The 22,926-nt window shown below is 37.0% G+C and overlaps 1 protein-coding gene across 1 annotated transcript in view; it reads left to right on the top strand.

The window, feature by feature from the left end:
- Positions 1-22,926, top strand: part of NDUFAF2 (NADH:ubiquinone oxidoreductase complex assembly factor 2) — a 170,983-nt gene that overhangs the window by 80,086 nt on the left and 67,971 nt on the right. Inside the window, exon 2 of the mRNA XM_025924400.2 lies at positions 19,610-19,699. Coding sequence (XP_025780185.1) covers positions 19,610-19,699 — 90 coding nt within the window. The remainder of the gene's footprint in view (positions 1-19,609; positions 19,700-22,926) is intronic.

The following is a 22,926-nucleotide window of genomic DNA, read 5'->3' as shown; positions in this document are numbered from 1 at the left end:
TCATGCTTCTGTGGGTTTGAGCCCTATGTCAGGCTCTGCTGACAGATGGGAGCCTAGAGCCTGCTTCAGATTCTGTGTCTCCCTCTCTCTCTGCCCCTCCTGTGCTCACACTCTGTCTCTCTCTCTCTCTCTCTCTCTCTGTCTCAAAAATAAACATTAAAAAAATTTTTTTAATAAATTTTTTTTTCAACGTTTATTTATTTTTTTTGGGACAGAGAGAGACAGAGCATGAACGGGGGAGGGGCAGAGAGAGAGGGAGACACAGAATCGGAAACAGGCTCCAGGCTCTGAGCCATCAGCCCAGAGCCCGACGCGGGGCTCGAACTCACGGACCGCGAGATCGTGACCTGGCTGAAGTCGGACGCTTAACCGACTGCGCCACCCAGGCGCCCCTAAATTTTTTTAATAAATTTAATCCTAACCCCTCAATAAGAATTTTTCCCAAAACATGTTTTTTCCCCTTGAGATTATAATAGAGAAATGTCATTGCTCATTTTTCTTTGTGATCTAGACATTACTCATCTTTTTGCTAGAAGCAATCAGGCAGTGCAAAATACCATCTTTGAGAATCTAAGAGCACCAAAGTTTGACCATAGTGGATTAGAATGGGTGATTTGAGAGGTGAGTGGTGGCAAAAGAACCCTCACAATCAGGTCCATTTTTTTAGGCTTTGTGGTTGTGTCTCAAGTTGTTTTTTTTTTTTTTTTTTTGTTTTTTGTTTTTTTTAATTTTTTTTTTCAATGTTTATTTATTTTTGGGACAGAGAGAGACAGAGCATGAATGGGGGAAGGGCAGAGAGAGAGGGAGACACAGAATCGGAAACAGGCTCCAGGCTCTGAGCCATCAGCCCAGAGCCCGACGCGGGGCTCGAACTCACGGACCGCGAGATCGTGACCTGGCTGAAGTCGGACGCTTAACCGACTGCGCCACCCAGGCGCCCCTCAAGTTGTTTTTGACACAACATACATGGTAAAACCATCCATCCCTGTCATTTGTGGAAGCCAAGGTATATTAAAAACCAATATTCCTTAATCTCCCAAATTAGGCATTTTGTATTTATACCAGAGTTTTGTATTCTTTGTAATATTTATATATAGAAAGGATTTTAATATGGCAACTTCAAAGACCAAATACATCCTGTGGATTATGGCCTCTATTTATATACTATTTGAGTCAATATATTCATGTAACCTTTTATTTAAAATGGTATAATTAGATCACAAGAGGACATAGCTCACCCTTACTTGGCATGAAGAGTTTCCTTTAATAAAACCATATTTAAAAAGAAAAATTACTTCCAGGTAAAAATTGGCTTTAGTGCATGTAATTTAGGATCTAATCAAGTACTAAAAAGTTATTTAGGGAATAAGACATTGATTTTTATCTTCCATGAGGGCTAGCTGTGCTGTTGATGGGAAGTATTCACATTTTTGTCACATAAAGCGTTTTAACTATTTTGGTTGTATATTGGTTGATACCACAAGGTAGTAGAAAATGTATGTGCACAGTCTTTGAAGTCCTATAGACCAAATTAAAATTCCATTTTCCCTACCAACTAATTGTGTGACCTTGACCCAAGTTTATTTTGGGACAATCCTATGTTTCTTCATCTGTAAAATGGGAATAATAATACTAAGCTGCTAAGTGGAGATTAAAAGGAATAATTTAAGAAAACCACCAGGTACCATGCCTTAAACCCTGTATCTATTTGATCCCACAGTTTAACCTGTTTCACCTTATAAATCTCTCTCTGGATTATTGTGGTAGTCTGGTATTCCATTCCTGTCTTCCACTTCACCCTCAAAGTGGCCACCAAAGTGATTCTTTTAAAACACATCTTTGAACCTATTCATCAGCTACATTATTAAATTTGCCAGTGACTCTCTGTTGTGTCAAGGAAAAAGTCCATGTACCTTGTCATGGCATTCTTGGGCTTTCCAAGATCTGATTCCACTATCTCTTTAATCTCTTTGATCCTGCAGGCCTCATAGGTGAGGAATTGGCCAGGTGAGAGGAGCCCTGAATCAGGCTTGTTGCCTTTATATATAGTTTTAGTCTGTGTTGGTGGTGCTAGTGGTAAACTATATCTGCTCACATAATCTCCTGTCTTCCTGTTACCAAAAAGTACTTTTCTTGCGGCTTTAATATTAGTAAATTACTTTAGTATTTTATTCCTTCCTATGTTGTTAGACTTGTGTGAGGTTTTAATGCAGTGCCAGTAGCAGAAACTAGCCACAACTCTTCATGTTGTAGCCCTTGTCCTTGGGAATCTTTAAATGCCAAATGCATATGAGGATTTTTTGCTAATTGAGGTAAAACTCACATAACATAAAATTAACCAGTTTAAAGTATACCATACGGTGGCGTTCAGTACATTCACATTTTTGTGCAATCCTCACCCTTGTCGAGTTCCACAACACTTTTTGAGGATATTTTTAACTAACGCAGAAAATTTTTGAATGAGTGCTGAAAGAATAAGGCTAAGAATGTTAAGGATTGGCCTGATGATGAGCTCCTCTAGTAGGATCTCCCAAGTTTACAAATTCTGTAAATTATATGTATATAAATATTTATTTACATTTATATAATAAATGACACATAATATAAATTTACCATCTTAACCACTTTTAAATACACATTTCAGTAGAGTTAGGTACATTCACCTCACTGTGCACTAAAGTGCCCAGAAGTCTTTTCATATTGGAAAACTGAAACTCATCAACTTAACAGTTCCCCTCCTCCCTCTTCAGCCCCTGGCAACCACCATTTTATTTTCTATTTCTATGAATTTGACTGTTCTGGGTACCTCATATAAGCAGAATCATACAGTATTTGTGTTTTTGGCTTTCTGTGACTGGCTTATTTCACTTAGCATGATGTTGCCAAGGTTCTTCCATGTTATGACATGTGTCAGAATTCCCTTCCTGTTTAAGTCTAAAAAATCTTCCATTGTATCTATTTACCACTTTTGTTTATCCATTTATCTGTCACTGGACATTTGAGTTGTTTTCACCTTTGGATGTTGTGAGTAATGCTGCTCTCTGAATGTGGGTGTACTAATGTTTCTTTGAGACACTTCTGTTCTTTCTGTTCTGCCAGAAGTGGAATTGCTCGATCATAGTGTTAATTTTATTTTTAACTTTGAAGACCACCGTATTGTTTTCCATAGAAGCAGCACCATTTTACACTCCTACCAACAGTGCACAAGGGTTCTAATTTGTCCATATCTTGCTAACACTTGTCTCATTTGGGGATTTTTGGTGTTTTTTTTTTGTTTTGTTTTGTTTCATTTTGTTTTGTTTTTTATAAGAGCTATCGTCATGAATGTGAGGTAGAGTCGTACATTTTAAATTAAACTCTGATACAGAGGGACTTAGGATGAAAAATGTCCAGTCTCATTTAGAGATTGTGGCAAAAGTCTAAATTTGAAAACTTGTGCTATGTGACCCTTTTCTCCTTCACTGTACCCCAAATGACAGGCCTCGAGTAAGACTTATCACAGCTTAAGAAGTCAAGTAGTTAGAAGCAGTAACACTGATTGGCAGTAAGAAATAACTAAGTTATTGTGATGTGGTGGAATCTTTTAAAGTCAGAAAGCCAATCTCAGTAGGACCTATGTAGGTTGAAGTACAGTATACTATGTTACTTATTTATAATTAGCATGAGATCCAAAGAGAAAATGAGTACACAAAGGGTTTTATTTACTAAGGCAAGGAAAAAAAATATGTCATTTAAAAATTATTTTTATTAAAGTGGTCAGACTGGATGGAAATATTTTCTTTTCAAAGCAATTGGCTTCATTTGTCTGAAAATGCTGTCCTATGGATTAGCTCATTTTTCATTGTTGCCAAAAAGGTGACATACTGTTTAAAGTAGCATATATTCAAGTGCCTAGAAACATTTCACCATCTTCTGTGTAAAATCCAATTGTCTTTTTAATTTTCCATTTTCTGGAATGATATCTGAAATCACTGTTTTCCTCCTCCTTTACTTTTATAACTCCTATTCGATGAATAGCTCTTACAGAAAGTTTCCCATTTCTTTATACTCCACAATTCTGGGTCCCTTATTTTTTCCTTTGTGGTAACATGGCAGATAGCATTTTGTCTGTTACACTTACCTCCCTGTATTGTAGTGATTCTTAACCATCTGACCCCCGAGACCACCAGTGTGTCTCAGATCAGAGACAGAGTTGTTGCTATCATGCTGCAAAGTGTACATAGCATACATCTTGGTAAGCCTCTGGGAATGTGAGGCTGTTACATTGTCTGATATGAGTCATCATGAAAAGAAAAATACTGGGACCATTGAACCAGACTGTGACCAACTTGAGCCTTCTTTCTTTTACTCCCATGTATAGAGCAGTGTTTGACCTAGGCACTCAGTGTGTGTATGTATACATGTGCTTATATAAATAAATATTTATTGTATTTTTAAAATGTATTTTAAATGTTTGTATTTAAAAAAAAAATTTTTTTAACGTTTATTTATTTTTGAGACAGAGACAGAGCATGAACAGGGAAGGGGCAGAGAGAGAGGGAAACACAGAATCTGAAACAGGCTCCAGGCTCTGAGCTGTCAGCACAGAGCCCAACGCGGGGCTCAAACTCATGGACCACGAGATCATGACCTGAGCCAAAGTCGGATGCTTAACCGACCAAGCCACCCAGGCGCCCCAAAATGTTTGTATTTTTTAAAATGAGTAAACACTAAGATGAAGAATTTGGATTTTCTTTTTAAGAAAAATATATGCATTATGGAATTTTAAGTTTTGTATAGGAAGAGTGATAGAGTTGTGATACACTAAAACTGTTATAAAATCATTCTCTTCCTTCTTCCAGAAGAGATACGAGATTGAAGATTCAAAGACAGAGGTATAAAATTGCAGTGAAGGGAACAAGTAAAATCAGGGTGAGGGAAAAGTGGACCCAGATATGAGGCTGTAATGTAAACTACAATTACCTGCACATTTCTCAGAGTGGACTGCAAATGCATCTCTGAGCTTTGTAGCAGCCAACTCAGAAAGAGACAGTCTTCCATCATGTAAATAACTATTGTGAAGGAACAAGACTATTTTTGTTTTGTTTTGTTTTGTTTTCCAAAAAGAAACATAGCCTCATTTTGCTTTTATTCTTTAAAAAATACACATTTCTTTAGGCATCTGGGTGGCTCAGTCAGTTAAGCATCCGACTTTGGCTCAGGTCATGATCTCACAGTTTGTGGGTCTGAGCCCTGCATCAGGCTCTATGCTAACAGCTCAGAGCCTGGAGCCTGCTTCAGATTTTGTGTCTCCCTCTCTCTCTGCCCCATCTCCACTCATGCTCTCTCAAAAATAAATAAACATTAAAACATTTTTTAAATTAATCAATAAGAAAGTACAAAATCTGTTGTTAATTGCCCCACCAGAGATAATTTTGGGCCACACTCCTAACTTCTCAGTAATCCAGAGACAAGAACAGTTGGTAACACAATTTGTGCTAAGTTACATTCCCAACAGCATAAGAACTTCTTAATTTTCCTGCACCCTCTGTAACACGGGGTCACTGTTGGTAATCTTTCTTAGTCCTATAAGAGAAAAATGATACTGTTATTTTTCTGTTATTCTTAGTACTGAAATCTGATGTAACTTCTCCCATAGTTTTTATAGACTTTACGCAATATAATTAACAAGTATCCCTGACGACATCTTTTGATAGATTTGATATGTTTCCTTCTGAAATACTTTTTTACGATAGCTGATTTTTAATTCAGTCACAGTCTTTCTGGGGCCAGTATGATATGGCTTGGTATTCCGTGTCTTTGTTGAATTTTATTTATCCAGCAGTATATTTGTAAAGACTGCTAGCTTTCCACCAAAATCCACTTTCTACTTCTTCATGGACACACAGCTAGACTACATTTAACAAGTTTCCTTTTAAATTAGGTGTGGCTGTATGACCAGGTTTTCTGTAGTGCATTGTAACTGGAAGTATTGTGAGTCACTTCCTGGCCTAATCAGTAAAAATCTCCCTTTGTTTCTCAGTGCTCTTTCTTCTTTCTGGCTGAATGAAATGGCAGTGCTCAGGGAAACCCTGGAAGTCAGCTGTTGAAGATGGCTGAATAGCCTTCAGTCTGAATCCTCATATGACTATGTGGGAAGAACTGGCCTACCTGAGCATCCATCCAGGACTCTTACCTAAGAAAGAAAGAAATTTCTCATTTCAGCTACTTAATTTTGAGTCCATTTGCTACCACAGCTTAGCCTACCCTAACTAATAGAATATTTTAGAAAATATAACTGAACAGAAATTGAATTAGATTCAAGTGCTCAAAATCATGAGGATATGTTGTATCTATCAGATGACTCTACCTACCTTCACATTAGTTTTATTCATATATAGGTTTTCTCCACACTGTAGAATTTATGGGCCCAGCAGTTTGAGGTCTGTCTGGTCTTTATAACTTAGGATCCTTAGAGGTTGAGAGTCTTTCCTGGATGCTCCAGCAAAATTTGTAGGGAAATGCTGATTGGCCGAGCGGTGTCATGTGCCCAGTCCCTTTTTTGTGATTAAAGGTTTGTAATACTACGTCTAAATTTAGTTCACATTCCCACCTCTAGCTGGAGGGGTAATAGCATCCCCTCAGGCACACCCACACCCCGCCAATCTCAGTGGACAGAGGAGGATCACAAGGAATGAAATAGTGAATGGTTCCCCAAAGAAAGGATTTCTAAACATAAAGAAAAGACATCAGAATACAGTGTGGTTACAAAGGTTTTTCAGTTAATATAAACATGAAATAAGAGGGGCCTGGATGAGAGTGGTGGTGCAAACATTAAAATAAAAGGAACAGATCAGAGTATATTTTTGGTGTTGAAAAGTTGGCACTGTTAGGGAGGGAGCTAGTAGTAAAGTCAATTTATATTTTTAAAAAATAGTCTTAAGAATTTTCACTTGTGGCTCACAGCTCCTCAGGGCAGCGGCTGCTGCTTGGGTGCAGAGGTGAGTGAGCTGTGAGCCTAGCTGGCTTGCACAGAGCCATGGCCCAGCACCACCACCCCACTGCATCTCATGGCTTTGCATCCCAGATGCAGTGCAGGTGCTGAGTCGCCCCTGCCAGAATGGTGGTGAAGTTTTTCCCCAGGCCAGAGAGTGCTCTGGAGTTCCTAGGACCAAGTGTTCATAGCCTTATGGGAATGGTACCCAAATCCCTATAGCAAATGTGTCTTGACAGAAGACACAGTGCACCTGCAGGTGACCTCTGACCAAAAGCTCCTATCCTAGCATCTCCTGACAGAGACCTATAGGGTACCCTGCTGGGCCCAGTGACTGTTTCCTACCAGTGTTGCTCACTCAGTGTACATCCTAGAGGATTCTGTTGTAGAACAGCAGAACCAGACTGACCACACCCAGCTGATGGTGGAGGAGGAGCAATGTATTTGCTGTGTGAATTCTGATAAGAGTGACTGGACTGAAATCCAGCAGGAAGCATGGGTCTCTAGCTTATTTGGTGTCTCTAGAACTGTCCACAATCGTCCGCCTTTTCTTCTTTTGCCAGAAATTTGGCCTTGCCCAGTTCAGAAGTAGTGTGGCTAAGATTGTGAAAGGATTTCAATACATCTTGGAGCTGCACAGTGAGACCCCTTCCAAAACCCTTGGTGAGACAGCCAAGGAAGCCAAGGAGGAGACAAAGGAGAAGGCACTGGCAGCTATAGAGAGGGCTAATGACCTTGCCAGCAAGGCAACCACCAGGCAGCAGCAGTTTGTGTGGCTAGCTCAAGCCCTGATGCAGTAAGTCACCTGACCATCTGGTTCAAATCCTTGTGCCCTTTATACCTTATACTTTATTATCTTTTTAAGTTTATTTATTTTGAGAGAGAGTACATGCACACACGTGTGTTTGTGTGGGCGGGGGAGGGGCAGAGAGAGAGGGAGGGAAAGAATCCCAAGCAGACTCCATGTTGTCAGTGCAGAGCCCAGCACAGGACTCCATCCCAGGAATGGTGAGATCATGACCTAAGGCCACATCAAGAGTCATATGCTTAACTGACTGAGCCACCAGGTGCCCCACCTTGTACTTTATTAAGTCAACTTCCAGGGAACCTGGGTGGCTCAGTCAGTTAAGTCTCTGACTCTTGATCTCCACTCAAGCCATGATCTCATGGTTCATGAGATCAAGCCCCATGTAGCTGTTAGCGCAGAGCCTGCTTGGGATTCTCTCTCTCCCTTTCTCTCTCTGCCCCTCCCCTGCTTGCATTCTTTCTCTCTCTCTCAAAATAAATAAATAAACTTTAAAAAAAAAAAAGATTAAAAAAAAGTCAACTTCCAAAATTTTTTTTCTCATTTGTGATATAAAACATAGCATTTGTCAACCTAAACATAAAAATGTAATGTTAAGTATATTCATATTGTAAAAACAACTGAAGTTTTTAAATTAGGAAATGAGTAAAATGATAGTACTATCAAAGGATTTCAGAGATTTGAAAGGAAAAGCAGTAGAAGATAGGGAGAGATGGATTTCATAACTACTGATGGAACAGGCAAGATCATAGTTTTCCAAAGTCTTGGGGAGCCAATAAAATAGTGCTGGAAAGATGATTTGCAAGGCAGGAATATAGTTAACAGTGAGGAGAAGGTCATACACCTAGGCACTGGACATCAGCATTAGACAGGTCTCAGAGTATGGGAATAAGGTCTGTCTTTTTACCAAGAATAGCCTGTGTCTAGGCAGGTAATAACAGTTAGTTATAATATTTATGAGCAGTGATTGGTCTTTCCCTGCATTAAAAAATTGGACTCAAATTAGGATTTCAGGAGAAATTTCTAGAACTGAGATGCAGGGCATAGACCAAGGGACAAAAACACTTTGCTACTTAATTGGTACCAGCAAGAAAAGTGACTTCATAGTGACCAATTTGCTTGAGCAATCATACATGTTTCTCCTGCTTCAGCACAAAATTTCCTCAAATGGAAACTTACAGGGCTTACCATAAAGATAGGACTTTAAGGATTAGATATTAAAGACACATTACAGGAAGATATAGAACTCTCTATCACAGAAGCATAAGGACATCCAAGTAAAGCATTGCTTCAAATAAAAGTTCATGATTAGAGCTCATTAAGTGATTAGAGTTATAGATGTTGTCCTAGTAGTTTTCATCATAGAGATAAAAGTCAAAATAATTGGAGCTGTTCCCACCTGTATCACTGGTGTAACTTTAATGAGCCACTGCAAAATAGCAGTGGACCTTCTCATTATTATCAACAAATATTTGAGTGTTCCCCTGCGTGTAGGGCAAGATCCAAATTCCATAGGACAAGGCAGATGTTTATCAACTCTGAAGACGGGAGGGAAATATTTGAAGTATTGCTTTGTATTAGCATTCTTTTATTTGCCTTGGAAGCCACAGTGAAAGACTTAATACTTCTATATGTTTTAGTATTATAACAAGTTTCCAACCTACAAATTACTTGAATTCCAAAAGTTCTATGTAAGCAGTTCGTTTAAATTCAACACATTTTCCATTGAAATTGTGTTATAAATGGTAGTTAGTTTTCATAATAGTTCACATCCCTTTTAATCCACAGTTCATGTGAATTGCTGCACATTAGCAAAAACACATACTGGTTAGCAATGGAATCAAGAGAGATGCAATAACTCTACAGGTTTTAAAAGGAGAGATGGAGAAAAAATATGTATATCTGTGAGGAAAAAAATTGTTTTCAAATAGATTTCACTCAGCTGAAAAATTTTAGATCATGACCTGAGCATGATCTATTGGATCATCAATAGATAAGCATCATCTATTGGATCCCTTTGCAGCCAATAGATGGTGCTGTTGTCACACAATAGTTGGGTTGCTCTTAATTCTCAAGACAAAGGGAGGTTGTGGGAAGTATATGCAAAGTGGTTTTAAGCTGTGTTGTTAAAGGAAGCAGAAAAAAAAAAATAAGAGAGGCAGTATGAACTTGGTTATATGTGGATGATATCGACACATCAGGTTTTGTAGCAAAGAAGGTGACTCTCCTGGTATATTTTCTTAAATTTCTGTGTGAAAAATAGATATAATTGAAAGCACACCTTTTCTTATCCATAATATTTTCTTTGAGATTTAGTTTACTCAATGATTAAAAATAAAGATGGTTGTGAGAATTAAACAAGAAAAAAAGTGTCTAGTAAGTGTCATACATATAATTGTTGCTCAACAAATATGTTTCTGTTTATATCCTAAATGAGTCAGATACAATTAATAAACTACAGTAACATAATGTTATTGATGTATTGCAAAATTAGACTAAAATAGAGGCACCTATGTGGCTCAGTCAATGAAGCGTTCACCTCTTGATTTCGGCTCAGGTCATGATCTCATGGGTTTGTGAATTGGAGCCTCATATTGGGTTTTGAGCTGACAGCATGGAGCCTGCTTGGGATTCTCTCTCCCTCTCTCTCTGCCCCTCCCCTGCTTACTCTCTATCTCTCAAAATAAATAAAAATAAACTTAAAAAATAGACTAAAATATGTGATCTCTGGAATCTTATAAAGAAGTAGGAAAGATGTTAAGCTTTGTCATTTATTGCTAAGAATAAAAAATTTTTAAGGCTGATTAGTTCATTCTTTTGTTGGTAAATAACCTGATATGCATTTACCAAGTACACCCTTGAGTAGATGTAATCTACTTTACACACGATATATTTGGAGATACCTACCTTAAAGTAAGATTACCATTTTGCAGATCTTCAGTATTTGTGACTATAGTCTTAACCTTTTTGAACATTGGTGGAAAATAAGAAATAAGTAGGGAAAAATAGCAGGATGAATGTTCTTTATTGCAACCTTCACAAGCAAAATAGAACCAACCTTTCCTTTTTATGCTTCTATAGCCTTCCTTTTGGTGAAGTCACAGTTTATTAGCATGCCTTTCTACCAAGAAAACTGAAGCAGAGAGCGTAGGTAAAATTTATGTCATCCAATTTTATTAGTTATTAGCCAAGGTAAAGTTTTATTGTAGAGAAAGTTAAAACTAATGACTAAAATAATGGGATACTATAAATAAATTGCTCTTACTAGAATTACTTTATCCTTTCGTTTCCTAACTGTCTTTTCATTGCTCAGGTTGGTCTCAGACTACCTCATTTTCTCCCTCTTCCCTAGATCCTCTAGGTTTGATGGGTGGAAGGAAGTAGTTGAGAATGCCTGTCCAGTGAAGGCTTGCTTCCTTGAGGACCTGTGAATCCAAGAATTGTTCCTCTGTCTTTTCTATACAGACATTTTTCTCTCTTCCTAAGGACTTCTTGCTCCCAAGTGAGAGAATGATTTCTCGGTCAACTCTTCTTGTCTAAACACTGGAAGCAGACCTTAAGTCATGCTCTAGCCTTAAATCGTAGCTCCACATGTGAATGTGAAATAGGCCTTGTATTTCCTTGGGCTGTGGAATTGCAGGGAAAATCCTGCATTGTCTTCCACCTGATTACTTAGGAGTTTGTGACAGATTCTTTGATAACTCTGTGACAAACAGGGGTAGAGAAAGAAGCAAAATACATGATGGTCTTTCTGCCATCCATAAGATCTTGGTTTTGTTTAGGGAACCAGTACATGTTCTTGAATGCATTTCACAGTCTCAAAAGTGTGATACTGGGTCTGAATCCAAGATTTTCACAGGGCTCCTTGGAGCTTGAGGAGTGTGAGTAGGTTGCCTTCAAGGAAGGGAAGGGGAGAAAAGATGAAGTGGTATTGTGGACCCCTGCCTCAACTATAGAAGCTCTGCTTTGAACAGTTTCATAAATTCAGCCTCTGCTGAAGATATTTTTAAAGAAAAGAGTTTGAAAATTATTGACCCTTCAACCTCTTAACAGCTGAAACCAATATTATACTCAGGAATCTGGTTCACAATTACTGGGGTAGTTCCTGTTAAGCTGATGAATATCACAGTTCATTAGATGATTATGTGATTTCTTTATCAAAATATATTTCTATTCATTAATGATAAGTAGTGCCTGATGGTAACTAAATTAAACAGATTAATGAAGGGTATTACTAATTTCATGGATTAATAAATAAATATATATTTTTTTAAATTAAGACTAATGCACCGCAAAATGTACTCTATTTATTTTCACTGAATTAGCCATATTTGAAACTGTCATATAGTCTGTGAATTAGTAGCTAATAGTGCAGTCTGTGACTCTTTTATGATCTTTGATAAAATGACCAAGTATTACTTGATTTCTATAAAACTATTTGGATCTAGAAATCAATCAAATAATCAGTCATATCTTCTATATTTCAAATCTGAAAATAAAGTTTGGGGTAATCCCAAGCTTTACAAGTGATCTAATTTTCTAATTATCTAAATTCTAATAATATTTGCCACTGTTTGTTCATTCTTTTAGTTTCTCTTTTTACCTCCCTATTGATATCCCCATTTGTTCAAGTTAGACTCTCAAAGTGAAAATCAAATACAGTACTTAATTATATTGGTTTATACTTAAGTATGTGCTAATTTTGAGAGGAGAAAATATTACCCCTTCTTAAGGATGAACCAGATTGGAATTTGCTTGCTTTGTATAGTGATTGTCACTAAAAATAAAATGAGTTTTCAGTCATAAATTTCCTCACTGGACTTTTTAAAACCTGGAATTTCCATATGATATATCTTAAAGCATATGTGATTTAGCTAAACATTATTTTATTTTGTTTTTTATGTATTTATGTATGTATGTATTTATTTATTTTGAGAGAGAGAGTAACTCCAATAAGTTACACATTGGAGGTAATTTAGCCTTACAAATTCTAAAAAAGAATTGTAGAATATATTAGGTGAAAAAAATACTTTGAAAAACTGATTCCCTACACATCAATCAAAACCTAAAATGGCTGCATGTCTTGTATTTCTTCATGGAATAAACAGTCATGAATCTATCATTTGAATTTTTCCTTTTTAATGTTTACCTTTTTTGGAGCAAATGTAATTACAGCTGTACTTTTTCTCAGGGTTGAAAATTCCTTGCGGTTTGGAAAATAAATGATTTTTACACAAAAATGTTTGATTCCCACAACAATAGGAAGTAAAAGCAGTAAAATGCTAGACGTTTCTAGGACCCACATGCTTGATTTGGGGATGCACTCAGAAAACCTATTTAACTTTTTATTGTAAATCATCCTAGATTAATGTAATAGATTATTCAATATATATTTGTTGGCTAAATAACATATTTTTAGAACTTTAAGTTTTTGTTTATATGTAAGATTGTTAGGGAACAATAGATAAGAGTTTGTTGTTCAAGCAGAAAGCACAAGCACAAATTTGCATTAGGTACATCTTTTTTTCTTAAATTATGATATTCTTCATATGTACTTTCAGACTTCACTTTTGTAAATTGTATTTATGGCTTTTAAAAATTAATGAAGTCAGATTTAAACAGTTTATTTTGGATTTTCTAAGATAGAAGCAGAGATTCCTTATGGGAAACCTGTAAGTATGGAGAAGCTAATAAGATTTTAGACAATCCATTGAACTAGTTGGCCATTTTACAAATTCTGAAAGCTTATCTGGAAGGCCTCTTTAATTGGTTTTTAAAAAAGTATTACCTGCTGAGTCCTGCTGAGATAGTCATCCATGCTCATATAAATATATGTAGAATATGTCAAATTATAGGATCATCACATTTTCAAGCAGAAATGCTTCATTTGATCACTATAGGAAAATAGTAGCTTATGATTATGAGTAAAATGTTAGTTTTTAACTGGATATCTGTAATGATACTGTACGCAAACTTTGTAAATGCTGATTTTAAAATCTTAAATGGGAAATGCTTAATGGTGGAAGTTAGTAAAAATGCTTAGGTTCAAATTCTAGCTGTACTACTTTAATTGGCTATGTACATTTGGATAAGCTAATCATCCAGTGTCTTTTTTTCCTCATCTATAAAAGGTGTTTTAAAGGCAAGAGATAATATATGGAGACACATAAATACTTGCTAACATAGCAGGCTCTTAATAAGCAACTTTGGTTGTAATAAGTAACTTTGGTCAAATAATACTTTAAGTCATATGTGAAAATGACTTTAAGCTTAAGAATTCTTAGTACTCTTAACTAAGGTTTTTTTTAATTTACAATGCTTCAGCATAATAAGGTTAAAATTCCCCAAATCTAACCAATAGAGTATGTGGTTCTTGTCTTTCAGTAGCCCTCACTTTCATGTATTATGCACCAACACTTCTAAGCCTCTTGTTGTATGCAAAATTCAGTCTTTTATATATCACCAGACAGACTGATTTAGAAATATCACCTGGTTGCACTGATCACTGCCACTGGGGTAGAGGGCCAGACATGAGTCAGACAGAGAGGATCTTAAACTTGGCCATCTTACCACCATTTCTTCAAGCCAGAGGCTCTTGTCAGGCATCAGAAAAGTCTCAATCTTGTTTATTTGCAGGGGGGAGAGCTATCTCAGAGATGTGTCACCTCAACCCAACCTCTTTTCCCACCCCAAAGTCACCTCCAAATGCATTAGTCTCCCCTTGCACTGTCCCACCTGTGGGAAATATTAGGCTGGAAGTAGACAGATGGTTGGAAACATCACCAAGGATTATATGTGCTTGTGGGTCACAACCAATATAGGCCTCCACCTTTAATTTGGTAATGGTAGAAGAAAATCCTGCCTCCATTGTGATAGATACCTAATGAGTTTTGAAGCTTCAAAATTTAAAAATTAAAGGCTGCCCAAATATCTTCCCTTGCCTATGAGGATGCATTAGGGAAGGAGCAGTGGTCTAGAAAAGGAGAGATGCCTAAGCCTGCTGTTTAATTCTTCAGGAGACTTGGTGTCACCTGCCTGTGACTGGCACCTGTCAAGGGTCTTACCTACAGGGTAACTAAGACCATAGGATGACAATATTTATAGGTACCAAATTAGAAATTATGTAATTCCTAACCCAACCATCTTTTAATATGTAAGTCTTGTTCACCTTTCAGATGTGTAAGAACACCCTATTTGCAGAGGAAAGGGGAATTATTTCCAAATAAAAACAAAACCAAAATCCTCTTCCATTATGGATGCTTACTGGAGCTCGTCTTTATCTTTATGGTTACAAAATGATGGTATTTCAGCTCTGGCCCTTGTTCTATACATTTATTATTCAGCACTGTGGTAAAGCAATAGCTCTTTTATCTCCCCCAATTTATTTTTTTATCCATCTATTTATCTATATCTTTTAGTGGTTTGGCTTTATGGATTCCTTTGTTTTCCTAGTAGAACATTTAGTTCTCAAGCATTTTGGTCTCAGGATCTCTTTCACTCTTCACAATTATTGACAGAGCTTTGTTTATAAGATATGCATTAATATTTATATTGAAACTAAAACCAAATTTTTAATTATTTTAATATTCTTTAAAATTAAAACTAGTAAACCTATTACGTAAAGAAAATATTTTTTGTTGTTTACATAAAGAATATGTATTTTATTTATTTATTTATTCATTCATTCATTCATTCATTCATTCTTTTGAGAGAGAGAGAGAGTGTGCACGCACATGCCCTGGTAGGGGCAGAGGGAGAGGAAAAGAGAGAATTTTAAGCAGGCTTCACACCTAGGGCAGAGCCTACTGTGGAGCTCAATCTCAGGACCATGAGATCATGACTTAAGCTGGAATCAGGAGTTAGATGCTTAACTGGCTGAGCCACCCAGGCGACCCCCCAAAAATATATTTTTGATCAGAAATAATGATACATACCCAAACAGAAACATTTAGAGAAAGGGGTAGCATTGCTTTATGTTTTACAAATCTCCCTGATGTCTAACTTAATAAAAGATAGCTGGATTTTTTTCATATCTGCTTCTTTATTCAGTCTGTTGGTATATCACATACATGTAGCTTCTAGAAAACTCTATGTTCACAAAGAATGGAAGTGAAAAAGGCAAATAATGTTCTTAGTATTGTTACTAAAATAGTGTTGGCCTCTCATTCCCTTTAAAAAGGTAACATATTGTTGGGGTGCCTGGATGGCTCAGTCGGTTGAGCGTCCGACTTTGGCTCAGGTCATGATCTCACAGTTGGTGAGTTCAAGCCCCACATCGGGCTCTGTGCTGACAGCTCAGAGCCTGGAGCCTGCTTCAGATTCTGTGTCTGCCTCCCTCTATCCCTTCCCTGCTCATGCTCTCTCTCTGTCTCTCAAAAATGAATAAACGTTGAAAAAAAAAAGGTAAAATATTGTCATTTCTGCTATCTTTAAATCCATATACCACTGACCATTATGATCCACTTGGATTCATACTTTTGTTTTGGCTGGTTTTTAAAATTTTTTTTATTATTATGTTTATTTATTTTGAGAGAGAGAGAGACAGAGTACGAGTGGGGGAGGGGCAGAGAGAGAGGGAGACAGAATCCGAAGCAAGGTTCTAGGCTCTGAGCTGTCAGCACACAGCCTGACAGGGGGCTGGAACCCATGAGTGTGAGATCATGCCCTGAGTCGAAGTCAGACGCTCAACCAACTGAGCCACCCAGGTGCCCCTGTTTTGACTGTTTTATTAAAGCTGTTGTTTTACTATTAATTAAATTAAAGTAATTAAATAAAATTAAAATTGTGCATTGTTTTACATAATAATCCTCACTGAGCACCAGTGTCAATTGTTTATTGTTGTATTAGGACTTATTAAGCCAATACGTGTATTAGATTAATGTTTTTGTTATCAAATTAATTTTTTTTTATTTTTTTTTCAACGTTTATTTATTTTTGGGACAGAGAGAGACAGAGCATGAACGGAGGCGGGGCAGAGAGAGAGGGAGACACAGAATCGGAAACAGGCTCCAGGCTCTGAGCCATCAGCCCAGAGCCTGACGCGGGACTCGAACTCCCGGACCGCGAGATCGTGACCTGGCTGAAGTCGGACGCTCAACCGACTGTGCCACCCAGGCGCCCCTCAAATTAATTTTTAAATGTAAATTAGACCCTAAAGTTTTTACACCTGACCAGGTACTTAAATTTGATCTGTTTGTAAAGATGGAAATTTTTTGCTGTGATAAGTAGGATTATCTTTACAACTATTATATGAAAGCATATTAGTACAAATAAGTGTACAATTTGTGTATAATTTCTTACTCAGTGAGAGGGATAGACTTCATTCCCAGTTCTTAAAAATTATGGAAGTAGGACTTATCACAAAGAATGGAGTAGTTTTAAAACAATTTATTTGGGGGCAAGAACTTACATCTGATTACAAAAAATTTATTCAATAAACTAATAGCCTTATTTTGTATATGTAATTTTTTATATATCTTTGATGTCTTCTATTTATAAATAAGATTTTCGCAGCAATTATCAAGGAATTAGCTAAACTAACTCATGTGTTACTCTGTCTTTTCATTTATACACAAATAAGTATTGCTTATGATTTTTAAAAATCTTGGGAGACCTTAAATTGATAGACCTAAGAGATAAGAGATAGGATGTTATTTTTTTTATCACAGACGTTGAAATATGCTTGTATTATATATGCCTTTAGTGGTGGTACTGAGACTGGTAAACCTCTTTATCCTCTTCTCTGCTAAATTTTTTGATGTACATTTAAAAGCTTATAGAACACACACCTACCTTCAGAAGACAATTTGTTAGCATTTTGTGTTTTAGATGGTAGTTTTCCTTTCTGTACTTGTGATTGCTAAAAGGACATATATCTTCATATTCAGATGAGAGCTATATGAAGGCACAGGTATTTTGATTCTTCCAAACATTTTAAAAATTGTCATGTAAACATACTTTAGTGTATGCTAAATTTATGATAACTTTTGTTATTACCTGTTTATATATATAGATACAAATAGCATTTTAGTAAAGACACTTAGATATTTTGAGCCTCTACTATGAGAGTAATGCACCTCTCATTGTTACAGGCTCCTTTTACTCTGACTCTTGTCCCTACAACTAGAGGCTTTACTGCTAATACCTTGACTTACTGTTAATTTATTGGGTAAGGTAAGCAAAAAGTTAGTCCCTTTTATAAAACTTGGGGAACCTCTGTGTTAAGATTAAATCAGCTTGATTCAGTGAGTCCATAATGAAATGCAGAATTTCCCTAACCCCATACTTCACAATTATTACCTATTGATGGCTTGTCCATGAAATCTCAGCCTTTCACTTATTATTACTAAGGCAAAGGAAATAGCACTAGTCACTCATTTTTCTTAGGCTATCCTTTTGTGGCTTCCTTTCTCCCGCATACTCACTCCGAGGAATTTCCTTGGTCTGCAATTGAAGGAATTTTTAGTTGGTAGAATTTCAGGCAGAGATTTGCAACAAGGTCATTTTGCTTAATTATGTCATTCAGTCTATTTAGCATAGTGTAAGGTTGGTCATGGAGTGGGAAGAGAAAGTAGTATTTTGTAAAGGCCAGATTTCTCTCCCTGACTAGTGTGATTATTGTTAAGCCATGCTCCTCCCCTTATACTTACTCACCATGGTCTTCTCTGTTTCAGCTTGCATTCCCTGAGTAGGTAGGCACACTCACTAACTTTTGGGAATTACCAACTTCACGTGGTTTCCCTAGGCTCAAAGGCTCACTGAGAAGGGTACATGTTTTGAAACCACCAGTTTGACAAAGCTGCTTTGAAGGATATAACTGAGACTGTGGAAACAGAAGAAAATACCAGATAGTTTTATATCTTTTATATGAACCTAAAATACCTGTTAATCAAATTTTTATTATTGAGATAAGTAAGCCTATTGCATTCTCATCCCATCCCTGATTCCTCTACACCTTTTTCTTTACTGCTCCATTTGCTTTCTTGTTTCTACACTGCTACCATCCTGTACCAGTGTGATCTCACATTCGTAGTTCCCCAGTTTTTGCCTTCTTAATTTAGATCCAGTAAGAGGTAATCACTCACATAGGTCATAGAATAGAACCCGTAAGTTGGTTCCCTTGGGTTTGCCAGTATACTGTGGCGGTGGGATGGCAGCAGGATCTTGTGGTTCCTTACATAGTAGGGGGTGTGAGTAGCTGTTCTCTTGGGCAGTCATAGCAGCCGCTGGCACCTCTAATACAAATACTTGTAGAATTTGAAGGAGTTGAACACTGTTGATTATTAAAATATTTTTTTGTATGTATTTTTTTTTTGGCCATTTGTGCCCTAAGATTAATTAGTTCCTTTTTTTTTTTTAACAAAATCTACATTTACTCTACCAAAATTAATTTTGCATGCTATGGTAGAAAATTTTAAATTTTTGTAGTAAGTTTAGAATTTGCTTTTTCTTCTAAAAAAATTTTTTTTATTGTTTATTTTAGAGACAGAGAGTAGAGCACAAGCAGGGTCGGGGCCTAGAGAGAGGGAGACAGAATCTGAAACAGGCTCCAGGCTCTGAGCTGTCAAGCAGAGAGCCTGACATGGGGCTCAAACCCATGAACTATGAGATCATAACCTGAGCTGAAGTCGGACGCTCAATGAACTGAGCCACCCAGGCCCCTAGAATTTGCTTTTTCTAACAAAACTAACTCTAAATGGAATCTCTTCTTTGTCCTGATAATTCTTTTACCAAATAAGGAGGTGTGAAATATCCAAAGAGAAAATATTACTTGTAGTAACTACTGTGTCATGACTTCCTTTAAAAATAATGTAATCACTTTTGTCTTGTAGGACAGACTATTCGAGAGAAAAGAATTATAGAAACAGCAAATAAAAGAGAAGTCGACTATGAAGTAGGGGATATCCCAACAGAATGGGAAGGTAAGTTTGTGTTTTTACTAGTATCTTCTGGAAGGCAAATTGTTTATACAAAATTAACAGAAGCAGGTATAATTATATGTTTATTCTTTTTACAAAAGTTTTAGTAATCCGAATCCATGACCTTTTTTAAAGATATTCCATTTCTTTAAACATTGTGAAGGTGTCACACTTTAGTAAGGAAACACATATACAGTGAAAGGAACTTTTAAAAAAAATTTTTATGTTTATTTATTTTTGAGAGAGAGACAGAGGGTGAGCAGGGTAGGGGAAGAGAGAGAGGGAGACACAGAATCCAAAGCAGGCTCCAGGCTCTGAGCTGTCAACACAGAGCCCGATGTGGGGCTCAAACCACAAGCCGTGAGGTCATGACCTGAGCCAAAGTTGGAGGCCCAACCGACTGAGCCACCCAGGCGCCCCCAGTGAAAGGAACTTTTAAACATTAGCTGAGCTGGTACTAGGGTGAGCTGAGCAAAGCTCCTATAATACAGACTTGACAGAGGCACTCACTTTCATGTGCTGACTGTGCAGTCGCACACTCCCAGAGTTCAAATATTGTTTCTGGCACAGAATACCTACATGAACTTGGGAAAGTAAATTCATTCTTCTCAGTCTTAGTTTACTCTTTCATAAACTGTGAATAATACTTGCTGTTACCATCTGGAATATTTGCTCAACTTAAAATGACCCTGTTAGCTCATCCTCTGTTAAGACAAGGATGGACACTTGATCCCTATCAGGACTTTGGAATTAAGATAAGAGACCAAAGTGAGATATAACAGTAACGGTCAGTCTTTCAGTATGGCTGGAACAATAACATATGATTATGGGTAGTTATCTTCAATCTAGTATCTAAGCTTTGTTGCAGGAAAAGCTGATCTATTAAGAAGAAAATGGAAACCAGTCTGCAAAAAGAAATAGTGAGACAGAATGTTTCCTAAGTTTCCTGAAAGTTTCCAGTCCTCTCTTCGATTTCTATCTAAATGTAGTTCAGCTGCACATCTGCCTTTGAGTATTAGTGCTACCCCATATCCTTGTTCTAAATTTTCCCTTTTCCCTTACCAGTTCTTTGCCTAGTACCTGACACATGCTAAATGTTCAGTAAATATATATTGAACACGTGAAATCCAGCTTGAATTAGCTTTTGTTATTTGCATCTAAAAGAGCTTTACCTAGAATACCAATATGTATCTTTTTCTTTCTGATTATACCAATATTTATTTTATATCACTTATCACTTACCCAGTATTTACTTGTCTACCTGGTATTATAATCATTGTTTATAATCATTGCTGTTTATAATCATTGTTTATAATTATTATAATTTTTTTAATTTTTTTTTAACATTTATTTATTTTTGAGACAGAGAGAGACAAAGCATGAATGGGGGAGGGTCAGAGAGAGAGGGAGACACAGAATCTGAAACAGGCTCCAGGCTCTGAGCGTCAGCACAGAGCCCGACGCGGGGCTCGAACTCACGGACCGCGAGATGGTGACCTGAGCCGAAGTCGGCCGCCCAACCGACTGAGCCACCCAGGCGCCCCTTAATTTTTTTTAATGTTTATTTATTTTGGAGAAAGAGAGACAGAGTTCAAGAAGGGGAGGGGCAGAGAGAGAGGGGATACAGAATCTGAAGCAGGCTCCAAGCTCTGAGGCGCCAGCACAGAGCCTGACATGGGGCTCGAACCCACAAACTGTGAGATCAAGACCTGAGCCGAAGTCAGATGCTCAACCGACTGAGCCACCCAGGCACCCCATGATCATTATAATGTTTAATCATCACAACAATCCTATGAGGTAGACACTGTAATTATACCCATTTAATAGGGAATCTAAGGTCTAGAAAGATTAGATGTACTGCCTATGTTATACAGCTACAAACTGCAAACAGTAGACCTACAGCATCCTGGCAGGTGAAGCATACTCTACTTGTGATAACTATAGGCATTAAGTTACTTTTATGCCAGTATGTGAGTATAAATATTTCTTCGGGATTATCTTTTCTGTTTTACCTTATTAGCTTTGAAAATATCAGAACTATGAGAAAAGAACATAAAAATGGGTAGAGACCAGAGATTTTTTGAAGAAATGCAGAATATAAACTGACAACTTCTAGCAGTAATAATTGAGATTTTTTTATTCTAACAGACTTTCCAATGTTATGAGCTACATTCACAATTCTTAAATAATGCCTGTACCTCCTTATGAGTCTATTTTATCATTTTTTCCAAAAATAGTATAGAGTTAAAATGTTTATAAAAATAGAGTTACAAATAAACAAATAGGTATTGACTCGTTTTTCAAAAACTTTGAGACTTTCAAGGAATTAAAATGAAGTTCTAATGATTTTTTTAATGTTTATTTTTATTTTTGAGAGAGAGACAGAGACAGAGACAGAGCACAAGCTGGGGAGGAGCAGAAAGAGAATCCAAAGCAGGCTCCAGGCTCCAAGCTCTCAGCACAGAGCCCAACACGGGGCTCGAACCCATAAACCATGAGATCATGACCTGAGCCGAAGTTGGATGCTTAACTGACTCAGTCACCTAGGAATCCCAGTTTTAATGCTTTTTATGGCTTTGTCCTGATCCAGTAATTCAGCATAAGTATCCTGTGAGTCTTACCCTTAACATAAATGTATCAACCAAACACTGAAAATAAAATTATTCTTATAGTGGTACATATCAATTAAATGTAAAAAATAATTCCATACCATGAAAAAGTAAAGTAAAAGAAAATAAATACACAACACACTATATTAAAAAAAAGAAAGGAAAGAGAAAGAAAACTTTTAAAGTAAATAGTGTCAACACCAAATGAATCTAAAGTATTTTCAGATCCAGATGAATATTTGTCAGTTATTAGTAGAGTAGCAGTCCCCAAAATGTATGGGGGATACGTGTTAGATGGATGCACTCTTCATTCATTCATTCTTTTAGTAAATATCTGTGGCGGACCTCTGCATTCATAGAGTTTACTTTCTGGACTGGGAGAGTAGGTGGGAGAAAGACAATAAACCAGACAAATAACTACATAGTATGTTAATGGCCGCAGAAAATAAAACAGGAGAGAGGAAATAGGGAGTGTTGGGGAGAGTTTTGCAGTTTTAAATACTGTAATGAAAAGGCATTACTGAGGAAATGACTTGGAATAAAGGCAGAAGAAGGAGCTGGTTATGCAGATAAGTAGTAGAGGAGCATTCCTGGAGAGTGAGTGCAAAAGCCCTGAGGCAG

Source organism: Puma concolor, chromosome A1, assembly GCF_028749965.1.
Source record: "Puma concolor isolate L17-30 chromosome A1, mPumCon1.1.hap2, whole genome shotgun sequence".
NCBI lineage: Eukaryota > Metazoa > Chordata > Mammalia > Carnivora > Felidae > Puma > Puma concolor.
The sequence above is the reverse complement of the archived record's forward strand: the minus strand, read 5'-3'. Positions and strand labels throughout refer to the sequence as shown.